This window comes from Nuphar pumila, chromosome 17 (assembly GCF_984573655.1).
Source record: "Nuphar pumila chromosome 17, dmNupPumi1.hap1.1, whole genome shotgun sequence".
Classification (NCBI taxonomy): domain Eukaryota; kingdom Viridiplantae; phylum Streptophyta; class Magnoliopsida; order Nymphaeales; family Nymphaeaceae; genus Nuphar; species Nuphar pumila.
In genome coordinates, this window is record NC_143265.1 from 35,151,160 (window position 1) to 35,169,222 (window position 18,063).

Genomic DNA, 18,063 nt, shown 5'->3' on the forward strand with positions numbered 1-18,063 from the left:
ATAGGGCAGTCCATCTTATTTACATTTTACTAAAGGCAATAAAGATTGTTCTGTGTGGAGTACAAAGTTATAAACCCGTTCCCTGAGTCGACTAGTGTGAACCGGTTAATTTAAAATTTGATACCCGGTTTGCAATGACAATTTTTATCGAAAAATCTCTTTTTAAAAATACTTTCAAGAAAAGTTGCATCAATAACCTTTGAAGCTAAGTCACACGGACTCGGTTAAAAGGTCGACGCACCCGCGTCGATCATACCCGACACGGGTGCGGCTTCGAATACGGTGCAGATACGGTCAACTAAGTGTCGGACTCGGTCAACGCACCGGGGCTGAGTCCATCCACATTTTGAACTCGGTCAACTTTGACCGAGTCTATTTTCATCCATTTTTTAGGGCAAAAGACGTAAAAAAAAAAAAAAATCGATCTTCGATTGTCTTCCTCTATGTGTTATATTTTGGTAAGTTTGTGTTGTAACACTCACATTTTGAAGCCACACCCAGACACAACTGATGTCACTTATATTTGAAGATATTTTCTCATGATTTTATCATTTTCATTAAATACTTAATTTTAAAAAATCAAAATTTTTTAATTTAAAAATCAAGAAAAAATACATGAATGCATCTTCCTTTTGCTGTCAGAAAATCCATGCAGAAAATGCATAAATGGCAATCTTTATATGCGTTATTGGTAGTTATGTACATCGTACAGTCTATTTAAAATTTTATGCTTTGTGGTGATATACATGTTTATTCAAGCAAGTAAAGCCATAATGACTTCTTGTATTCATTCCTTTTCATTATCTTTACATTTGGTGCAGTTGTGTTGATCGGAAAAGCAGTGATTTGGGTCTTGGAGGATTCAGGAGGGAGTACCTGCAGACAGATTGTGCAATTAATGAGGCAAGAATTTTGTTGATTCAGTGGCACAAAAAAATTGCATATGTTGTTTCTCTAATCCTCCATTAAATTCTAAGGTCATTCTAAGAAGCACACCTGTTCCAGATATTACAAATACAGATGTAGTTCTTTTAATTAATATGTCATGTTTATACATTCTGACTCCATGATGCTTAGCTGCTTCTGTAGATTTATGATAGGTTTTAGTTGTAATTCAAGTGATGATCAGTGCAAACTAATTCCTTTCACTTACTGTTCAGGGTAACTCTGGGGGACCTCTTGTCAATCTTGATGGTGAGGTAATAGGAGTCAACATCATGAAGATTTCTGCTGCTGATGGCTTGAGCTTTGCTGTGCCAGTTGATTCAGTTTCTAAAATCATAGAGCAGTTTAAGAAGAATGGGTATGCTTTTTATATAGCTTTCTTTTTATCCTTAGAAAACTCTACCATCAGTCTTAACTGCATAGGACATATGGTCACCAAATGTTTTATGGATTTCTTAATCTTATTTTTGCAACTGTGAGGTTTTTGTATTTTTTTGTGGCACAAGTTGTCTGCACAAGTCAATTTTGCAAATTGTATTTGTGCTTCACATGAAAGAAGGAATGTTATGTGATAATTTTTTTTGGAAAGAATCCAAACTTTCATTAATAAGCAAAAAGTTTGACCAGAAGTCATCTATGAACAAGATTGTTTTCTATTATATGATATTGAAAAATCACAAAGCCTCATATAATCTGAGAATGCATTTGTTTTCTATTATATGATACCTATGTCACATGGGTGCGGGTGCGGGTGCGGGGATTCGGCACTTCCAAAAAACCCGGGTGCGGGGGTGCGGGGGTGCGGCAGGGGCAAAAATATAAAATATATATATGCGACGCGGGTTTTTTCAAATTTCATTTTATATACAGCTGCACGCACCCATTTCGTCAGGAGAACAGGAGAACAGTGAAAATCCTTTACTAAAAAAACCATCATTATCATTTATTATGGAGAGAGAAAATCCTTTACGAAAAAGGATTGAAAAGGCAGCTGCTGTCAGCTGTCATTTATTGTGGAGAGAGAAAATCCTTTACGAAATTGAAAAGGCAGGAGCAGCAGCTGCTGTCATTTATTGTGGAGAGAGAAAATCCTTTACGAAATTGAAAAGGCAGGAGCAGCAACTGCTGTCATTTATTGTGGAGAGAGAAAATCTTTTACGAAATTGAAAAGGCAGCTGCTGTCAGCAGCAACTGTTAGCAGAATTTTTTTTAAAAAAAAAAATTCGCAGCCCATTTCGTAGGGCAATTTTTTTTTTTAAAAAAAAAATCCAAACAAAAATTGACCGAAATGATCCTGGGTGCGGTCAACACACCCAGGATTGGGTTGACCGCACCCGGGCACCCGCACCCGCACCCGCATCCGCGTCGAGTCGCGTCGACGCGGGTGCGGCACCCTGCTAGCCGAATCCCTGTGACATAGTATGATACTGAAAAATCAGTCATATAATATGATATAGTGAGGTTTACTACACAAGGAATTATGGCTTGTAGATGTGGAGGTTCTGGACCATTCTCACGAGGTAGATCATGTTAAAATGTATTGTGTATATGCCATTTGTATTCATTTGTATTTTGTATATATATATACATATATATGTATATATGGTTGTAAACACCCCAAATTTTCACTCACACTTCCACCAATCATTGCAGCCTATCCTCTAAGATCTTCAGAGAGCAAAATGGTCAATTTCTGAGCCTGGACCCTGCAAAAGTCCAAATTTCATCTACAATTCTTAAAATTTACATAGTCTGGCTCAAAACTCCAATTTCAGCCGCGAATTTTCAAAATCCTATTCATACCAGGAGATTGAAATCTCCAATTCTCCGTGCAACATTGAATTCCCTGAGACATGTCACTGTGTATCATCACATGAGCATCTCATATCACTTCACGGCACAACATGTCATTTTGAGGTCCAGAACTCCTGATTTTCAAAATTTTCAATCCAGATTCGAGTTTTTAACTTTTTCAAAATTGATTTCAAACCCCTGGGTATTCAAATTGCCAATTCTTATCATTTTAACCCCCAGGGTTCTGAATTTCAAAATATTTTCTCAGGAAAACGATCTGGATAATTTTCAATAGTGATTTTGTCAGCTGGATCGGCTCCGCTTGAAGAAGGGGACGAAGCTTTGAACTTAGAATTTTATTCCAAAAGGACTTTGAATTTTGTAAAATCTCTTTATTTTTCCCCTTTTTATCAGCAATTTCAAAATCGTTTTATAAATGTACCCTCAACGGCCACCTTTCTTTCAAAATCTTCACCATTAGGCCAAAGTCTTGTTTCGTATTTGCTAGTTGGTTTAGGTTTTTATATATAAAAAAAAGCCCTCTTTACTTTATCAGCAATTTCAATATCATTTTAGAAAATTGCCTGGAAGGGCAACCCTCTTTGAAAAAAATTCATAATAGAGTCAATTTGCTAGTTAGTCTAAAGTTTTATGAAAATTCCAAAAAGAAGTTTTGAATTTCATTTTTTTTCTTTTTAGTCTTTATTTTGAAAATTCCAAAAAAGAAGTTTTACTCTCTACTTTTAAGACTTCAATTTTGCTTTTTATTTCTATAAAGTGATGTGGGGTCCACCACGAGGTGGCGCCACACAAAACTAAGCTTTTATTTCATTAGTTATTTTATTTAAGTTTATGAAAAACCAAAAAAAAAAAAAAAAAAAAAAAAAATCAGATGTGGGCCCACCTTGAGTGGCGCCACATCCGAAAGCTCTAGTTTTACCTTTTTTGAGAACTAACGTATAGTCCAGTCCAAAGTGGCATGATTTAAAAAAAAAATTAGGTTTTATCTCTTAGGCTTTTCAAAAGTTCAAAAAAAAAGAAGATCGTCCCTCTCCCTAGACTTTAGGAAAAGTAGCTTAACTTGTTTTTATTTTCCCTCAATTACTTTAGCAAAACCTAGGTTTATTTAAAGCTTTGGTCATCATGATTGAAGGGGGCGACTTTGGTTTTCCTAATTTTCCTCCTTTCTCCTGAACTTCTCTCCTCTTCATTCTCTATCGCACGACTCCAAGCTCTTATCTTCCTTGCTGGACGTGTGATAAGAGGCCTTCTTCCTGTTTCCTTTAGCAGGCAGAAGAGAACCAACCCCTTGATTGTTGATTACAGTTTCAATTAGTGCAAGAGATCCCAAGCCAAAACTCAGAAACCAGCTCCTTCATCATCGCTACAGTTTTCCCAAACGTTACAGTTATCTACCCACTTCTCCTTCTTCCTGTTTCCTTCAGCCAGGCAAAAAAGAACCAACCCCTTTGATTGTTGGTTACGGATTCAGTTGGTGCAGAAGACCCCAAGGTAATGTGATTTTACGTTATTTTACCCCTTTGTTCATGTTTTATTAAATCAGATCTTGTTGCCATCTGCTGGAAGGAACGACTGTGTCGTGAATGTTCATTTGAAGTCCAGATTTTAGCATAACAAATGGGTTCAAAGGAGATAGTTGGAGGGCTTTCATATTCAGACTAAGTGGATGAGACGATTCATCCTTTTCATGGACCGAACCTCTCATTCCAATAGCCCACATTAATAGAATATCATATTTCTTAGTTACTTTTGTATTTGCTATAAGATTTTATATAGTTTAATGTTCTGCATCTAGGTTCATTTCTAAATTCCATAGTTCTCTTCTTTTTCATTCGTGTGCTTTAGTTTTTTTCTTTTTTATTAGTTTAGTGTTGTCAGATTGAAAAATCAAGATTTCCCTTATGGGAAATCCGATTTAAGATCTGTAAAAGGCAGTATTTCCACAGGTAAGTCTAGTTTTGAAGGTGATTTTATCAGACATTTCTGACATGAGTTAGTATTCGTCCCTGCTCCTGTTTGCATAAACCCTATTGGAGAGCCTATTACAGATTTATGAGGCCATTGACTGACTTAGGTTAACTTTAGCCTCGGATCTGTAGGTCTGTTACTGGGTTTGTAAAAAGGGCATCTAGTTGTTCGGATGTCTACTCTATGGTGCTAAAATTTCATAATTTTTTGACAAGATTTAATATTTTTCCAATAATTTTAGGAAAAACCTATACTTCTATTGCCTATTCCTGTCTAGTTGAATTAGGCCTTTATTACTAGATTTATATTTTTGTAATAGTTGGTTGAATCTTGAATCTGTCAAAGCGAAATATGCTTCTCTGTTCATTAACGATGCTCTCTTAATTTTTCATGAATTTTGGTGATGGATTAGCATTTTATCCTTTTTTTAGAAACCTTTATGATTTTAGGGTTTCATCATGCATGACATCATTCCATCAAATCTCATGTTCGATTTTATCATTATTTACCTCTATTTGAATTTCAAAATTTTGAATTTTAATAATAAAAAAAAGAACAAAAGAAAAAAGATTTGTTTCTAAAAGCCCTACTTTCAAAGTCATCACTTTATCGGGGGTATTTTAGTGGATTTCACCATGATTTCGAAATTTCAAAATCTTTATTTTCATATTTTCTTGCATCCACATTATTTTGATTATATTTATATCAAGGAGGTATGAAATTAGGTTTATATCTAGATAAATCCGATAATTTCTGGATATTATCGAAAGATTCTGGAAAACCTACATGTCTATACTAATCCCATTTCTAGTTTTGCAGGGATATTCAGAAGGAGGAGTTAAAATGCTTATGTTCTTTTTTTTATTTTCTTTTATTTTAACAATGTAAATGTAAAACAAATACTGGAATAAGAGTTATTTTTATGCTTAGAATAGGATGCATATCATATAGTTTATTTCCTGCAATTATCCTGATCTATGACTATGAATCATGCATTTTCCTTTGAAAACCACTATGGATGAACACGAATGGCACGTGCACTCGCTATTAAGGAGTTAGTAAACTCGGAGGATTCCGTATTTATGGCCATAGTCAGAATACAGACGAATCCCAGATTTACTATCTTCTCATTAGCCACATTGAGCCTACACTATTAGGTTACTTTCAAAATCATATCACATTTTCATTTTGCAAAATATCGTGGAATTAAATAAATTAAATTCTAAACATGTTCACGGCCACAGTTGAAATATGTAAAGAATTTACTTTGATTTTGTTGCGACTAGAATGAGGAGCACTCGAGCCGAGCCGAGCCGAGAGAGAGAGAGAGAGAGAGAGAGAGAGAGAGAGAGAGAGAGAGAGAGAGAGAGAGAGAGAAAACTAGTTAATATGATTAGGGCTAATCTCTATGTTAAAGAGAGAGAGACCAATGTAAAAAATTGCACTCAAGTCCCTCATTAAACACTAAATATCAAATAATCTCTAGTTTAAGAAAACTTAAACTTAAAACCTCTTAATCTCAACACTCCCCCTCAAGCTGGAGCATAGATATCAATCATGCTCAGCTTGTCACAACATTTTGAGAAATTTGGTCTAGCAAGAGGCTTTGTAAACATGTCTGCAACTTGGTCCTCCGACTTTAGATATTTGGTAGTGATATGACCAGCTTGAACCATATCTCTTACATAGTGGCAATCAACCTCAATGTGCTTTGTTCTCTCATGAAAGACAGGATTATTCACTATATATGTGGCAGCCTTGTTATCACATATCATGGTCATAGGAGAGGAAACCTTCACCTGAAGATCATGAAGAACAGTACGAACCCACATTAATTCAGCAGCTGTTTGGGCCGTAGCCCTATATTTTGATTCTGCACTCGACCTAGAAACCACATTTTGCTTCTTACTTCTCCATGAAATTAAGTTGTCTCCCAAAAACACAGAATCCTGTGGTAGATTTTCTATCCACTACAGATCCTGCATAGTCAGCATCAGAGTAGGCCACTATCTCCAGAGTTCCACTTTTCCTGAATAATAACCCTTTTCCAGGAGAAGATTTTAAATACCTGAGAATCGTTAGAGCTGCATTCCAGTGTACCTCAGTTGGTTTATCCATAAATTGGCTAACTTTGGTTACTGCTAAAGCAATATCCGGCCTAGTCACAGTTATATAAAATAACTTCCCTACTAGTGAGCGATAGCTTTTGCTATCAACCGGTTTTGACCCTTCTTCAAACAACTGAACTTTATGATCCATGGGAATATTTGCTGGTTTAGCTCCAAACATTCCAGTTTCCTTTAATAAGTCAAGAACATACTTTCGTTGAGACAAAACCATCCCTTCACGGCTCCTGGCAACTTCTATACCCAGAAAATATCTAAGTGAACCAAGGTCTTTTGTAACAAAGTGTTTTTGAAGATGAGCCTTTGTGGCTTCAATAGCTTTCACATCATCTCCTGTAAGAATGATGCCATCCACATATACCACCATAACAACTATGCCAGAGTTAGTTTTCTTGATAAATAGTGTATGACCTGCCGCTGACCTATTAAAGCCAAACCGTGACATCACTTCAAACAACTTTTGAAACCATGCACGCGGACTTTGTTTCAAGCTATAAATCACCTTTCTTAACCTACACACCTTCTGACACTCCCCCTCAACCTCGAATCCTGGAGGTTGTTGCATGTAAACTGTCTCAGATAGATCCCCATATAGAAATGCATTTTTCACATCTAATTGACACAAGCTCCAACCATGATGAACAACTACTGAGAGAACAAGACGAATGGTGCCCATCCGTGCAACAGGAGAAAAGGTTTCAAAGAAATCAATACCATAAGTCTGAGTATATCATTTTGCTACTAATCTGGCCTTGTACCTTTCAGTACAACCATCCAATTTGTACTTTATGGTATATACCCATTTTCATCCAACAATGTCAGCATCCACTGGGGAATCAACTAGATCCCATGTATGTTGAGACAATAAAACATCCATTTCTTCCTGCATAGCCAACTTCCACCGGTTATCTAGCTCTGCCTGTTGATAGTTCAGAGGAATAGTTTTAGCAGATAAGGCTGAAACAAAAGTCTTCATCTGATTTCCAATTCTAACATCAGAGACAAAATGAGATATGGGATATAAGGTACATTGTTGTGTCCCCTTTCGTAGAGCGATAGGTCTGTTATCATCATCATGAAGAACACACTTGTCAGTAGTACTATACCCTTTGGCAACTAGATGAGCTTTATACCTTTCAAGGGATTCATCACTCTTGGTCTTGACCTTAAAAATCCATCTACATCCTATAGTTTTCTTACCACTAGAAAGATTTTGAAATTCCCATGTCTGAGCTTTCCTAAGAGCTCTAAGTTCATTATCCGTAGCTTCTCTCCATTCAACACTCTTGTTGGCTTCTTCAAAGTTTTTAGGTTTCACATATGAGTGAATGGTGCTAAGACAAACTCTATATTTAGGTGATAATGAGTCATAGGATATAAACCTAGAAGGAACTCTTCTAGTCATTTCGGTTCTTCGAGGATTTTCATCATGTGAATAGGTAGATTCACTAGGTTCACTATATTTTTCAATTGCACTTCTAAAAATGCTTTTATCTCTGTGTATAAGTGATAGGATCACTTGATGCCCTTTCCTCAATATGATGATCGGTAGATTGAGAAGAGTTGTTATTTTCTTCTACTTCATTATCACTAAGATCATTATGAGTGAATTCATCATCACTAGAAATATCATCATTTCTAGATAAAAAGTCAAACAAGAAAGAATAGTCCATATTCTCTTCGTGAGGTTCATATTTTTCAAAACCACTAACGTTTTATAAAAAAGGCACATTCCTAGAAACATATAGTTTGCCATTTTTAATATTATAACATCAAAACCCTTTTTGAGTTTCAGAATATCCAAAAAATGCACAATGAATGGCTTTTGGTAAGTGTCATTTTTATCCGTAAGAACAAAACATTTGCATCAAAAAATTCTCAACCTATTGTAGTCTTTTTTTTTTATATAATATTTCAAAAGTTGAAATTTTATTTAAATTTTTGGATGGAAGACGATTTATAAGATAAACGGATGCAAGGGCGGCCTCAACCCAAAATCTTTTTGGAATGTTTTGAAAGATAAGTAAGGTTCTAGTGGTTTTAATAATATGCCTATGTTTTCTTTTGGCTAAACTATTTTGTTGAGGTGTTTTAGGACAAGACTTTTGATGGACAATTCCATAATTTTCAAAATAACTTTTGAACTCATTCGAAAGATACTCACCTCCGGAGTCGGTCCTAAGAATTTTTAGGTTTTCATTAAATTGATTCTTAATCATCATGTGATATGCCTTAAATGATGCAAAAACCTCATGTTTATGTTTAAGAAAGTATATCCAACAATATCTAGAGTAGTCATCAACAAAAATAACATAATATGCAAACCCTCCTTTTGATATAATGGGTGCTGGTCCCTAAACATCCGAATGAACAAGTTCAAATGATTTGGTTGTAAACATAGTTTTTTGTTCAAAAGGAAAGCTTCTCATTTTTCTAAGAATACAATCATTACAAGTGAAATCACTTTTACAAAGATTTTTAACAAAATGTAAATAAGAAAGCTTGATGACATTGGGATGCCCAAGTCTTTTTGTGCCAAACATTTATATCTTTATGTTGGGCAACATTACAAAAAGGGTTTTTTGGTATTTAAAGAAAGTTCACATAGTATAGATCTCCCTTCATAGAGCCTTCTTCAATCAACTTCCCGGACCGGCGATCCTGTATCCAACATTTATTAGATGAGAATTTTATATCACATCCATTTTTCTGAGAGTTAAGAGACCAAAAGCTTAATTTTGGTATAAATCTAATTTTGAGAATAAAAAATCCTTGATTTTCAAAGTTTCCAATTCCTTTGATTTCAAGAGAAGTGCCATCTGCTGTTGAAACAAAAGATGAAGATACATTTTTTGAATATTTGGAAAGAGAAAAAATATTTGGAGACATAAGAAAGGAGACACCCAAATCTAAAAGCCAAGAAGCCTTACCGAGAGGAGAGAATGTAAATATGGCGGTTTCGGAAATTGATCCCTTGAGAAGAGGTTGAAGAGCTTCTACGATTTGACTTAGAGAAAGAGCTCCATTAGTGGAAGTAGATGGACCATCTTCCTTATGTGGTTGAAATGTGGTAGACATAGCCACCATCTTCTTCTATTTTGAACACACCGGTTTGATGTGTCCCAGCTCTTTACAAAAATGACATAATTTTCCTATAATCTCTTCCTTGGTACCTTCCGTTTTGACCACCAATTTTTTTTGCTCCTTGATTTTGATTTTTAAAATGAGGGGGTTTGTATGTTTTCAAGTTATTCCCCGGTCTAGAAACGGCATATGCTCCTTCATTTTCTTCTTGGTTTGAAGGTATCACAAGAACACTCAGATTGGTCTTGCTCTTTCCCATACGAGTTTCTTCTCCACTTAACTTAGTAAGAACATCTTCAAGTGGTAGAGAAGTGAAAGAAGATAGAAGAGAGGATCTTATTTGTTCGAACTCGGGTCTAAGCTCATTCAAACAATTAAAAAATCGATCTTCTTCCAATTGCTTGTGTCAAAGCTCAATGGCTTATCCACTCCATTTTGGTTCAAGCATAGCAAACTCATCCCAAATAGAGGATAATTTGGCAAAATATTCTCTAATAATCAATTCGCCTTGTTGAAGGGTCAAAACCCTTTTTTGAATATAATATTTGTGGGACAAATCTCTTGAGGTATACATCATTTCAAAATATTCTCATACTTGAGGTGCCTTCTTAAATTTTAAAATATTTGCATTGATTCAGGTCTCAACCGAAAAAAAAAATCCATGAAAGGATTTTGTGATTCTTCATTTCCCACTCTTCATGCTTCTTATTATATTCTTCAAAAGCCTTATGTCTTTCTTCCTCATCAAGAACCTTAATTTCACCTTTTTCAATAGTGGTGATTTTTGGTTCGGGTTCGAGAATAGTGCCTTTGACACAACTCCAAAGGCGTTTTCCCTTAATATGGGCTTCCATATTGCCGGCCCAAACATGATAGTTTGACCCATTGAGTTTAAATCCGAGGGAAAAATGAGAATCCTTCTCCCATGAAAATGCCTTTATGAAAAAGAAAGTCTTAAAGAAATAAAATCTTACCGCAATGGGTCTTCTTTGAGCTTACTTGATGTATTGCGGTTTTCTTGAAATGATTTGCAAGAGGTTTTTGTGCCAAAAGATTGAGAAAGAGAGAGGGACACGTTCTTCGCGATGACCACCAAGATAACACAATACTTGAGCTCTTCTTCTAGAGATCATGCTTTGATACCATGTGAGAAAGTATATAGAGAGACTATGTGCACAAGGGCACTATATTCTTGATATGAGACGTGTGCACAAAGGCACAAGATGAACACCCACACAGATACAAATGCACAAAGGCATACAAATAAAAAAAATCCTTTTATTGAACACAAGTGTGCGCTTTACTAAAAAGCTTAAGTTACAATGAAGGGGAAGTCCCCTATTTATAAGACATGAGAGGGCCTTTGGAGGGGCTCCCTCATGTGATCGTTGGAGCCTTTCCAACGGTCATATTATTGACCGTTGGAGGGGCCCAACGTTTACATGAGGTGGGCCCCTCCATGGCTAAAAGCCAAAAGAACAAAAAAAAAATAACAAAAAAGAAAGAAAATAAATTACAAAAAAGAAAGGTGCGTGAATAAGGAAAAGACAGATTTACCTCTAGTGGGTATTACAAAAGTAAAAATATATATATTTGTATATATATAAATAGATAGACACATATACATATATATGAAAAATATGTATGTATATGTATCTCTCTCTCTGTATATATAAATATATATATGGGATACAATTTAACAATTACATGTGCTCAGAGGAAGCTTTTTAATATCTTTGGAAAATGAGATGGGGGACCTCATGTAGATTTGTGCGAAATCTCTCCCAATGTGTCAACCGAATGCATGCTGAATTTCTAACATGACAACTTCCCTGAGGCACCTACTTGGCCCAGATGACTATTTAATCTCCACCATGCATACCAGTAATAACCTATGTCATAGGGATTCGTCTAAACATGTGCCGCACCCGCGCCAACGCGACACAGGTGCACGTGCGGGTGCAACACCGGGTGTGATCAACCCGACCACACCCAGGGTCATATATATCCAAATTTTGGACTTAAACAAAAGCGCTTGATGAAATGGGCTTTGGAGGATTAGGGAAAAACATTTTTGCCCTCTGTCCTCTGTCTCCCGTCCGTGATGCTGAAAGCTTGAGTCTGCGACACCTCGACGCTGGTGATGCCTACGAGCTGCCACCGTCCAGCGAGCGCGACACTTCCTCTCCATCTCTAAGGTACGCATTCTCTCCTTCAATATCTCTCTCTCAATCTCTCTCCACTCATCTCTCAATCTCTTGGCTACCTCTCTCTCTCTCAATCTCGGCTAAATGCTGTTGTTGCCCATTTTTGAAAAAAATATTTACCCATTTTAGAGAAAACTCAGTTCGACTGGCTCATTTTCTTAAAAATCTATCTTTTAAGAGTTTTTACACGTAAAAACTAGGTAATATAAACATTATACATAATATACATAGATATATTATACATAATATATATGTTGGGATATTGCAAGTTCGAATCCTAATCGTATAGCCCGTATGGGGGTCTGTCAAAAAATATTTTGTTGCCTTAAGCAGCCATTTTGCAAAACATGCTGGCTGTTTCAGCTCACCGAACCCAATTAATGAGCCGAACTGAGTTTTCACAAGCCCATCCCAACCATTTTGCAAAACATGATTATTTCTATAATATATTTAGGTTGATTTAATTGTGGTGTTAGTTTTTATGATATAAAATAGAATTGTAGATTGTTAATTTGATTTATTGCATGCATGACGATGAATTGATTTGATGATATTATGATAATTATTTTTTATTTCATTAGTGTTATTTTTGTTAACTGCTAAAACTTAAAAATTATATATATATATATATACATATACATATATATATACATATATAATTTTTTATATTTTTGCCACCTCGTGCCCAAGTTTTTTTAAAGTGCCGCATCGCCGCACCTGCACCCATGTGACATAGGTAATAACGTGTCAAAGAAAGATAGTGTATCTCAAAAAGGAGCTCCAATTTTAATTTCTGAAGTGTGGGCGGTCCCAGGATGCATTGGAGATGTGGATTTGGTTACCCAGACCCAACCGGCTGAAGGCCAGGTTATCGACAATGATGCCCAAATTCATATGCCGGATCCTGATCCTAAGGAGGAACCCAATCCATTTGATGCGAGGAAAACACTAAGATAGATTTTGAAGGCAATCAAACTGAAGCTGGCTGCATCATCCAAGGCTAAGCTGGCTGCATTCACTGCTGCGCAAGGAGATAGCCAAGGCACATTGATTTTAAGGGATTGCTGGGGTTGGACTTATATAGCAAGTGAATTATGAAGTTTGCAATGTAGAATTTTCGCGGCTTGGGTAGCCGTGACAAGCAGATATTTTGGCTAGTGTGTTGGAGGCGACTTCAACTTTCTCGGATTGAAGGAAAGTCATGAGACTATACTAAGAAACAGATCAGAGGCAATGGTTACGTCTTATTGTCGTTTCAGGATTCCTTTCTTTGTATGAGGGCATGATTCAGGGTAGTCTTTTGTCTCTGCTACAGGGTGACTCCTCGTCACCTGAAACTCTTCTGTACTCTCGCCTAACATATGCTCTTGAATGAATTATTTTTCTTTCAAAAAACTATTACTAGTGACCATGCACATGCAGAGCGATGTAATGCATAGAATTACCAAAGTTTTATATCATGTAAAACTGGATGTAGTGATACTAGCTTTATGTATCATTTGCAGTCATTCAGTTCATACTTTACGCTAATAAATTCATGAAAAGGTGTGCAGTCATGTTAGTATTTCTAAATGGTGCTTCATGAATGTCCTATACCCACTTTTCTTCTCTTCTTACATTTCCACATTATTGTTTATTTCCCATTTTCAAAGTGAACTGCAAGTTCATACATAGAAAGGCTTTATGCATTTCTGTCTTGTTACTTTGCTTTTGGTATAACATGTCAACAAGATCATATTTCTTCCACAGCTTCATAGTTCTATGTGATCTGCAGGAAAGTAATTCGGCCATGGCTTGGACTGAAAATGCTTGATCTTAATGAAATGATTGTCATGCAACTTAAGGAAAGAGATGTGACATTTCCAGATGTTACTAAAGGCGTGCTTGTACCTATGGTATGTTTTGCATTATCAACGCATTGTTGGAGGTTTCTGCTAGGACAGTGGCCAAGTGTCACAACTAGGTTGTCTACCAAGGACATGCTAGAGCAAGTCTTTGCACAAGTGCAGAACGCCAGAACTTGTTCTTGTATATACCGTCTTTGCTGGCATTTCTATGTAGCTGTGTCATAGGGGCATGCAATATAGGGCTCTGTGACCAGGGACACGATACATTGACACATCGTATGACACACTATGACATGTCCAATATTATTTTATGATTTTTGAAAGATTTTTTAATAATATTTTCAATAATAAATTATATTTATATGTTCAAATATTAGTAGTACTTTTGTCAAGTAAAAAACAAAAGAATCTAGCCCATATGTCCTTGTTTTCACAAGGATTGTGTATTCATGTCTTCTGTCCATGTTACTGCCAACCACAAACCCTTGCAAATGCATGTGGCTGCACGTATTATGATATGTATTAATTGCTGATGGAGCTAATTTATAACTGGAGTTGCACACATTGCATGCATATTGATGTGCCTAGACACGTGCCCGTTGGAATATCCCACACATTCAGGTGTAAAATTTGTGTGCGGAAGTATGTGACCTTGGAAACTGCATGTAAATATATGTTTTTATGTGCATAACATGCATCATTCATGGAACTTCACACACATGATGCATGGGGCCACTCTTATGTTCACAAAGTTGCTGAAAAAGATGTCCAAATTCACATGTTTGTACCCGCAAACAAATTTATGCCTGTGCATTCGCCTTCATAATGCATGCAATGCAAAGATTTCTATATGACAATTTAAAATGTTGATGCAGGTAACTCCAGGATCCCCTGCTGACCGTGCTGGATTTTGCCCAGGTGATATCGTCATTGAATTTGCAGGAAGACCTGTGGGAACCATTCAGGAGGTATTACCAATCTTTCATTTTTTTTCCTTTTCTTTTTGGTGGGTTGTGATGCCCCACGATTCTAAACTTGTAGAGTCAATCAAGTTGATGCCCGATTGCTCAAGTCACTGTGGTTAGGACCTTATTCCTGGCTACGTTGGTTCCATGATGTGAAATTTCATTCTTAACCAAAAAAGTCATGTACCACCGTGGGGGTTGCCCGTGTGGCCAGCAGGGTGGTTGTGAGGGTGCTGAGATGAAGGCACCAGATCAAATCCTGCTGGTGCATGGGTGTGCATTGTGGGCCCCCCCACCTGGGGTTTTCTTAGCTTCGTCAAAGGTTCCTCATCATAAAAAAAAAAGAACCAAAAAGTCATGTGTATGTGTACACCTGGTTGGTTGGAACACAATTTCAGATAATCACTTTTTCTTGTTGGTTTTGTAGATCATTGAAGCGATGGGAGACAAGGTTGGGGTGCCGATGAAGGTGCTTGTGAAGAGAGCAAGAAACGTTACTGTGGTACTCACTGTTGTGGCAGAGGAGGCTACTCCTTTTCCTGGTAGATCGACTAGCCAGTAGCTGCCGCTCTCAGCTACACAGGTCCCAGGTCCGTTAAGTACTTGCAAGTTGCCACAATTTTGTCTCAAGTGCGCTATCAATGCAGTGTTGGAAAAATTGCGATCCATGCCATGTTTGTTTTCATCATTTCAAATTACCGAAAGGGGTCTCATGTTGTGTAGAGGGAGTAGCATCCAAAGTACAACAAAAGCTGTTTTGGACATTCACTTTCATGCCAATGACAATAAGACTGTTTGGGAGCCTTCCACTGGGATGAAAACACGAAATATTGTTTTGTCAATGTAACGGCCCCAACTAATCGTAAAAAGTATATATATTTTTTTAAAACAATTGCGGAAACAAACTCAAGGATCCGGGTATACCAAACCACAATAGATAGTGCATTGAATCAACGAAGAATAATCAGCTTTATTAATTAATAAAATAATATCAAATAATTGAAATATTAAAATCGTTTATCATAAGGAGTCATTCTGTTGAGAACTCAGAACACGTCATGTAACACTCGCAATCTTCAGCAGGCAAGTCACATCACTGAGTACCCGGACATGTAAAACAAAATTTGAAAACGGATAAAGAATCAAAGTCATTTGTACGAATTCTTTTAAAAATTTAAACAAGAAAATAATATAAATCAAATTCATGCAAGAAATATCACATCAAAAATTTATATAATAACTTACCATTCAAGCATTTAAACAAGTATTATATAATAACAAATATTATGTGAAACAAAATAAGCATGAATGCATGAACTAATACAGAACAATAAAGATATTTTTAAGTTATTTATTAGAGTTGCTTTTGCATGCATGTTTCTATTAAATGCACAAAATTTTAGTTGTTACTAACGGATAAAAATTTTTAAAATCTAAGTTAAGTTCTCAATTGCGATTTAACACATATTTTGTATCTTATTACTAGGATCCACACTTGTTCTTCGATCGATATCAAGAATCCTCATATTTCATCAGAATATTAAGAATTTTCACTTAATATCTGAATATTAATGAAAATCTTTAACTATTGAAGCCACTTTCTTAGTATACCAAAACTACAATTAAATTAACACAACTTTTCAAACAAAGCGACTGAAATCTCTCTAAAATCGTGGTCGGGAGGTGAACTACTATATCGGGTTTAACGACACAATCACTTACCGAGTTTTAGTATTCCTACGGTCCTTCATGACTCCTATCCAAGATTCTCACACTGTGAAAGAGATATAAAAGAAGAGATTAATTATACAATTTGGTCTCTTTTACTTTTTTTAAACAATTTCAAGTTCTTTATACAATAACTATTTTGCAAATTCACATACAAAACCAACTTCGGGTCTTGCCTTGCACAATTTTAACAGTGTAATTAATTTAGGAAAATCAGTAAATTTTAAAAATATATTTTTAATGCATAAATAAAATAAACACAACTAGAGCAACACATGCTTCTGGCCTACACGACCCGCAGTGGTTCACATTTGATGACAAAAGCATCTCAAAATGATTTATGCATCTTTTTACAAGATTTTAGTGAACATGCAACACACACCTTACTTCAAAACATGTGCACAATGCATATTAAAACACACCACACGAATGCAAATAAAGTAAATTATATACGTATGCGAATAGATGCTTGCAATACAAGTTATCATGATCTATTTCATGCATAAACACCCAAACATGTACATGATCATATTTATGCAAACATCAAAATAACTTTAAAATTTTCATGCATATGATATGCACATTTGCAACATAATATTTGAACGCATAAACATACACAATCAAATCACATCAGATATATCATCCTACACTCTACGTGAATGTATGTATGAACATAGCCAAACTGTTTAGAAATAACATACTTGACACAATAGAAAATTTGATCAGATTGCATATCATACTCATTGGCAAAACTAATTAGATTACTCATGCACATAACCATTGACAACCTGACTAGATTACACATACACCAAAGCTCAAAATTGGTCACATTCTACCAACAACAAACCTTAGCCAATTTGATTGGGATGCACAAACACACACTCTATCAAATCTGATCAGATTGCACATAATGTACCACTCGACAATCTGATCAGATTACATGTGCAATTAGTGTCAAATCCAATCAAATTGCATGTGAACAAACAATGCACAAATCTAATCAGATTGTACACCGCACCCAACTCGACAAAAACCTTGATCTTCCAATATGTAATCCCGCTCAACGACATATTAACATGTCGTTGCTACATGAAAGTGAGCAACAACATATCAGCGACAAGTTGTTGCTGCAACATTTGCACAACAGTATGTTGTTGACAGCATGCGGTCACTGCTCGAATATGAATAACATGCTGTCAGCAACATGTTCTTGCTGTAAACAGTGCACAACAACGTGTTTTTTATAGTGTGGTGTTGCTGCACAAATGTGCATAAACGTGCTGCCCAGAACAACACATAAACCATGCATATATGCAGTCAATAATTAGCCCATAATATTAACCAAATAATCAGACTTGCTTACACTCATCTAAACATG

At 36.1% G+C, this 18,063-nt stretch overlaps 1 protein-coding gene across 1 annotated transcript in view; it reads left to right on the top strand.

The window, feature by feature from the left end:
• Positions 1-15,867, top strand: part of DEG14 (Trypsin family protein with PDZ domain-containing protein) — a 76,557-nt gene extending 60,690 nt beyond the window's left edge. The window contains exons 7-11 of the mRNA XM_089992836.1: positions 822-903; positions 1,161-1,303; positions 13,920-14,040; positions 14,868-14,960; positions 15,385-15,867. Of these exons, the coding sequence (XP_089848962.1) occupies positions 822-903; positions 1,161-1,303; positions 13,920-14,040; positions 14,868-14,960; positions 15,385-15,519 (574 nt within the window). The 3' untranslated portion in view covers positions 15,520-15,867. The remainder of the gene's footprint in view (positions 1-821; positions 904-1,160; positions 1,304-13,919; positions 14,041-14,867; positions 14,961-15,384) is intronic.
• The last annotated feature ends 2,196 nt before the right edge of the window (positions 15,868-18,063 follow it).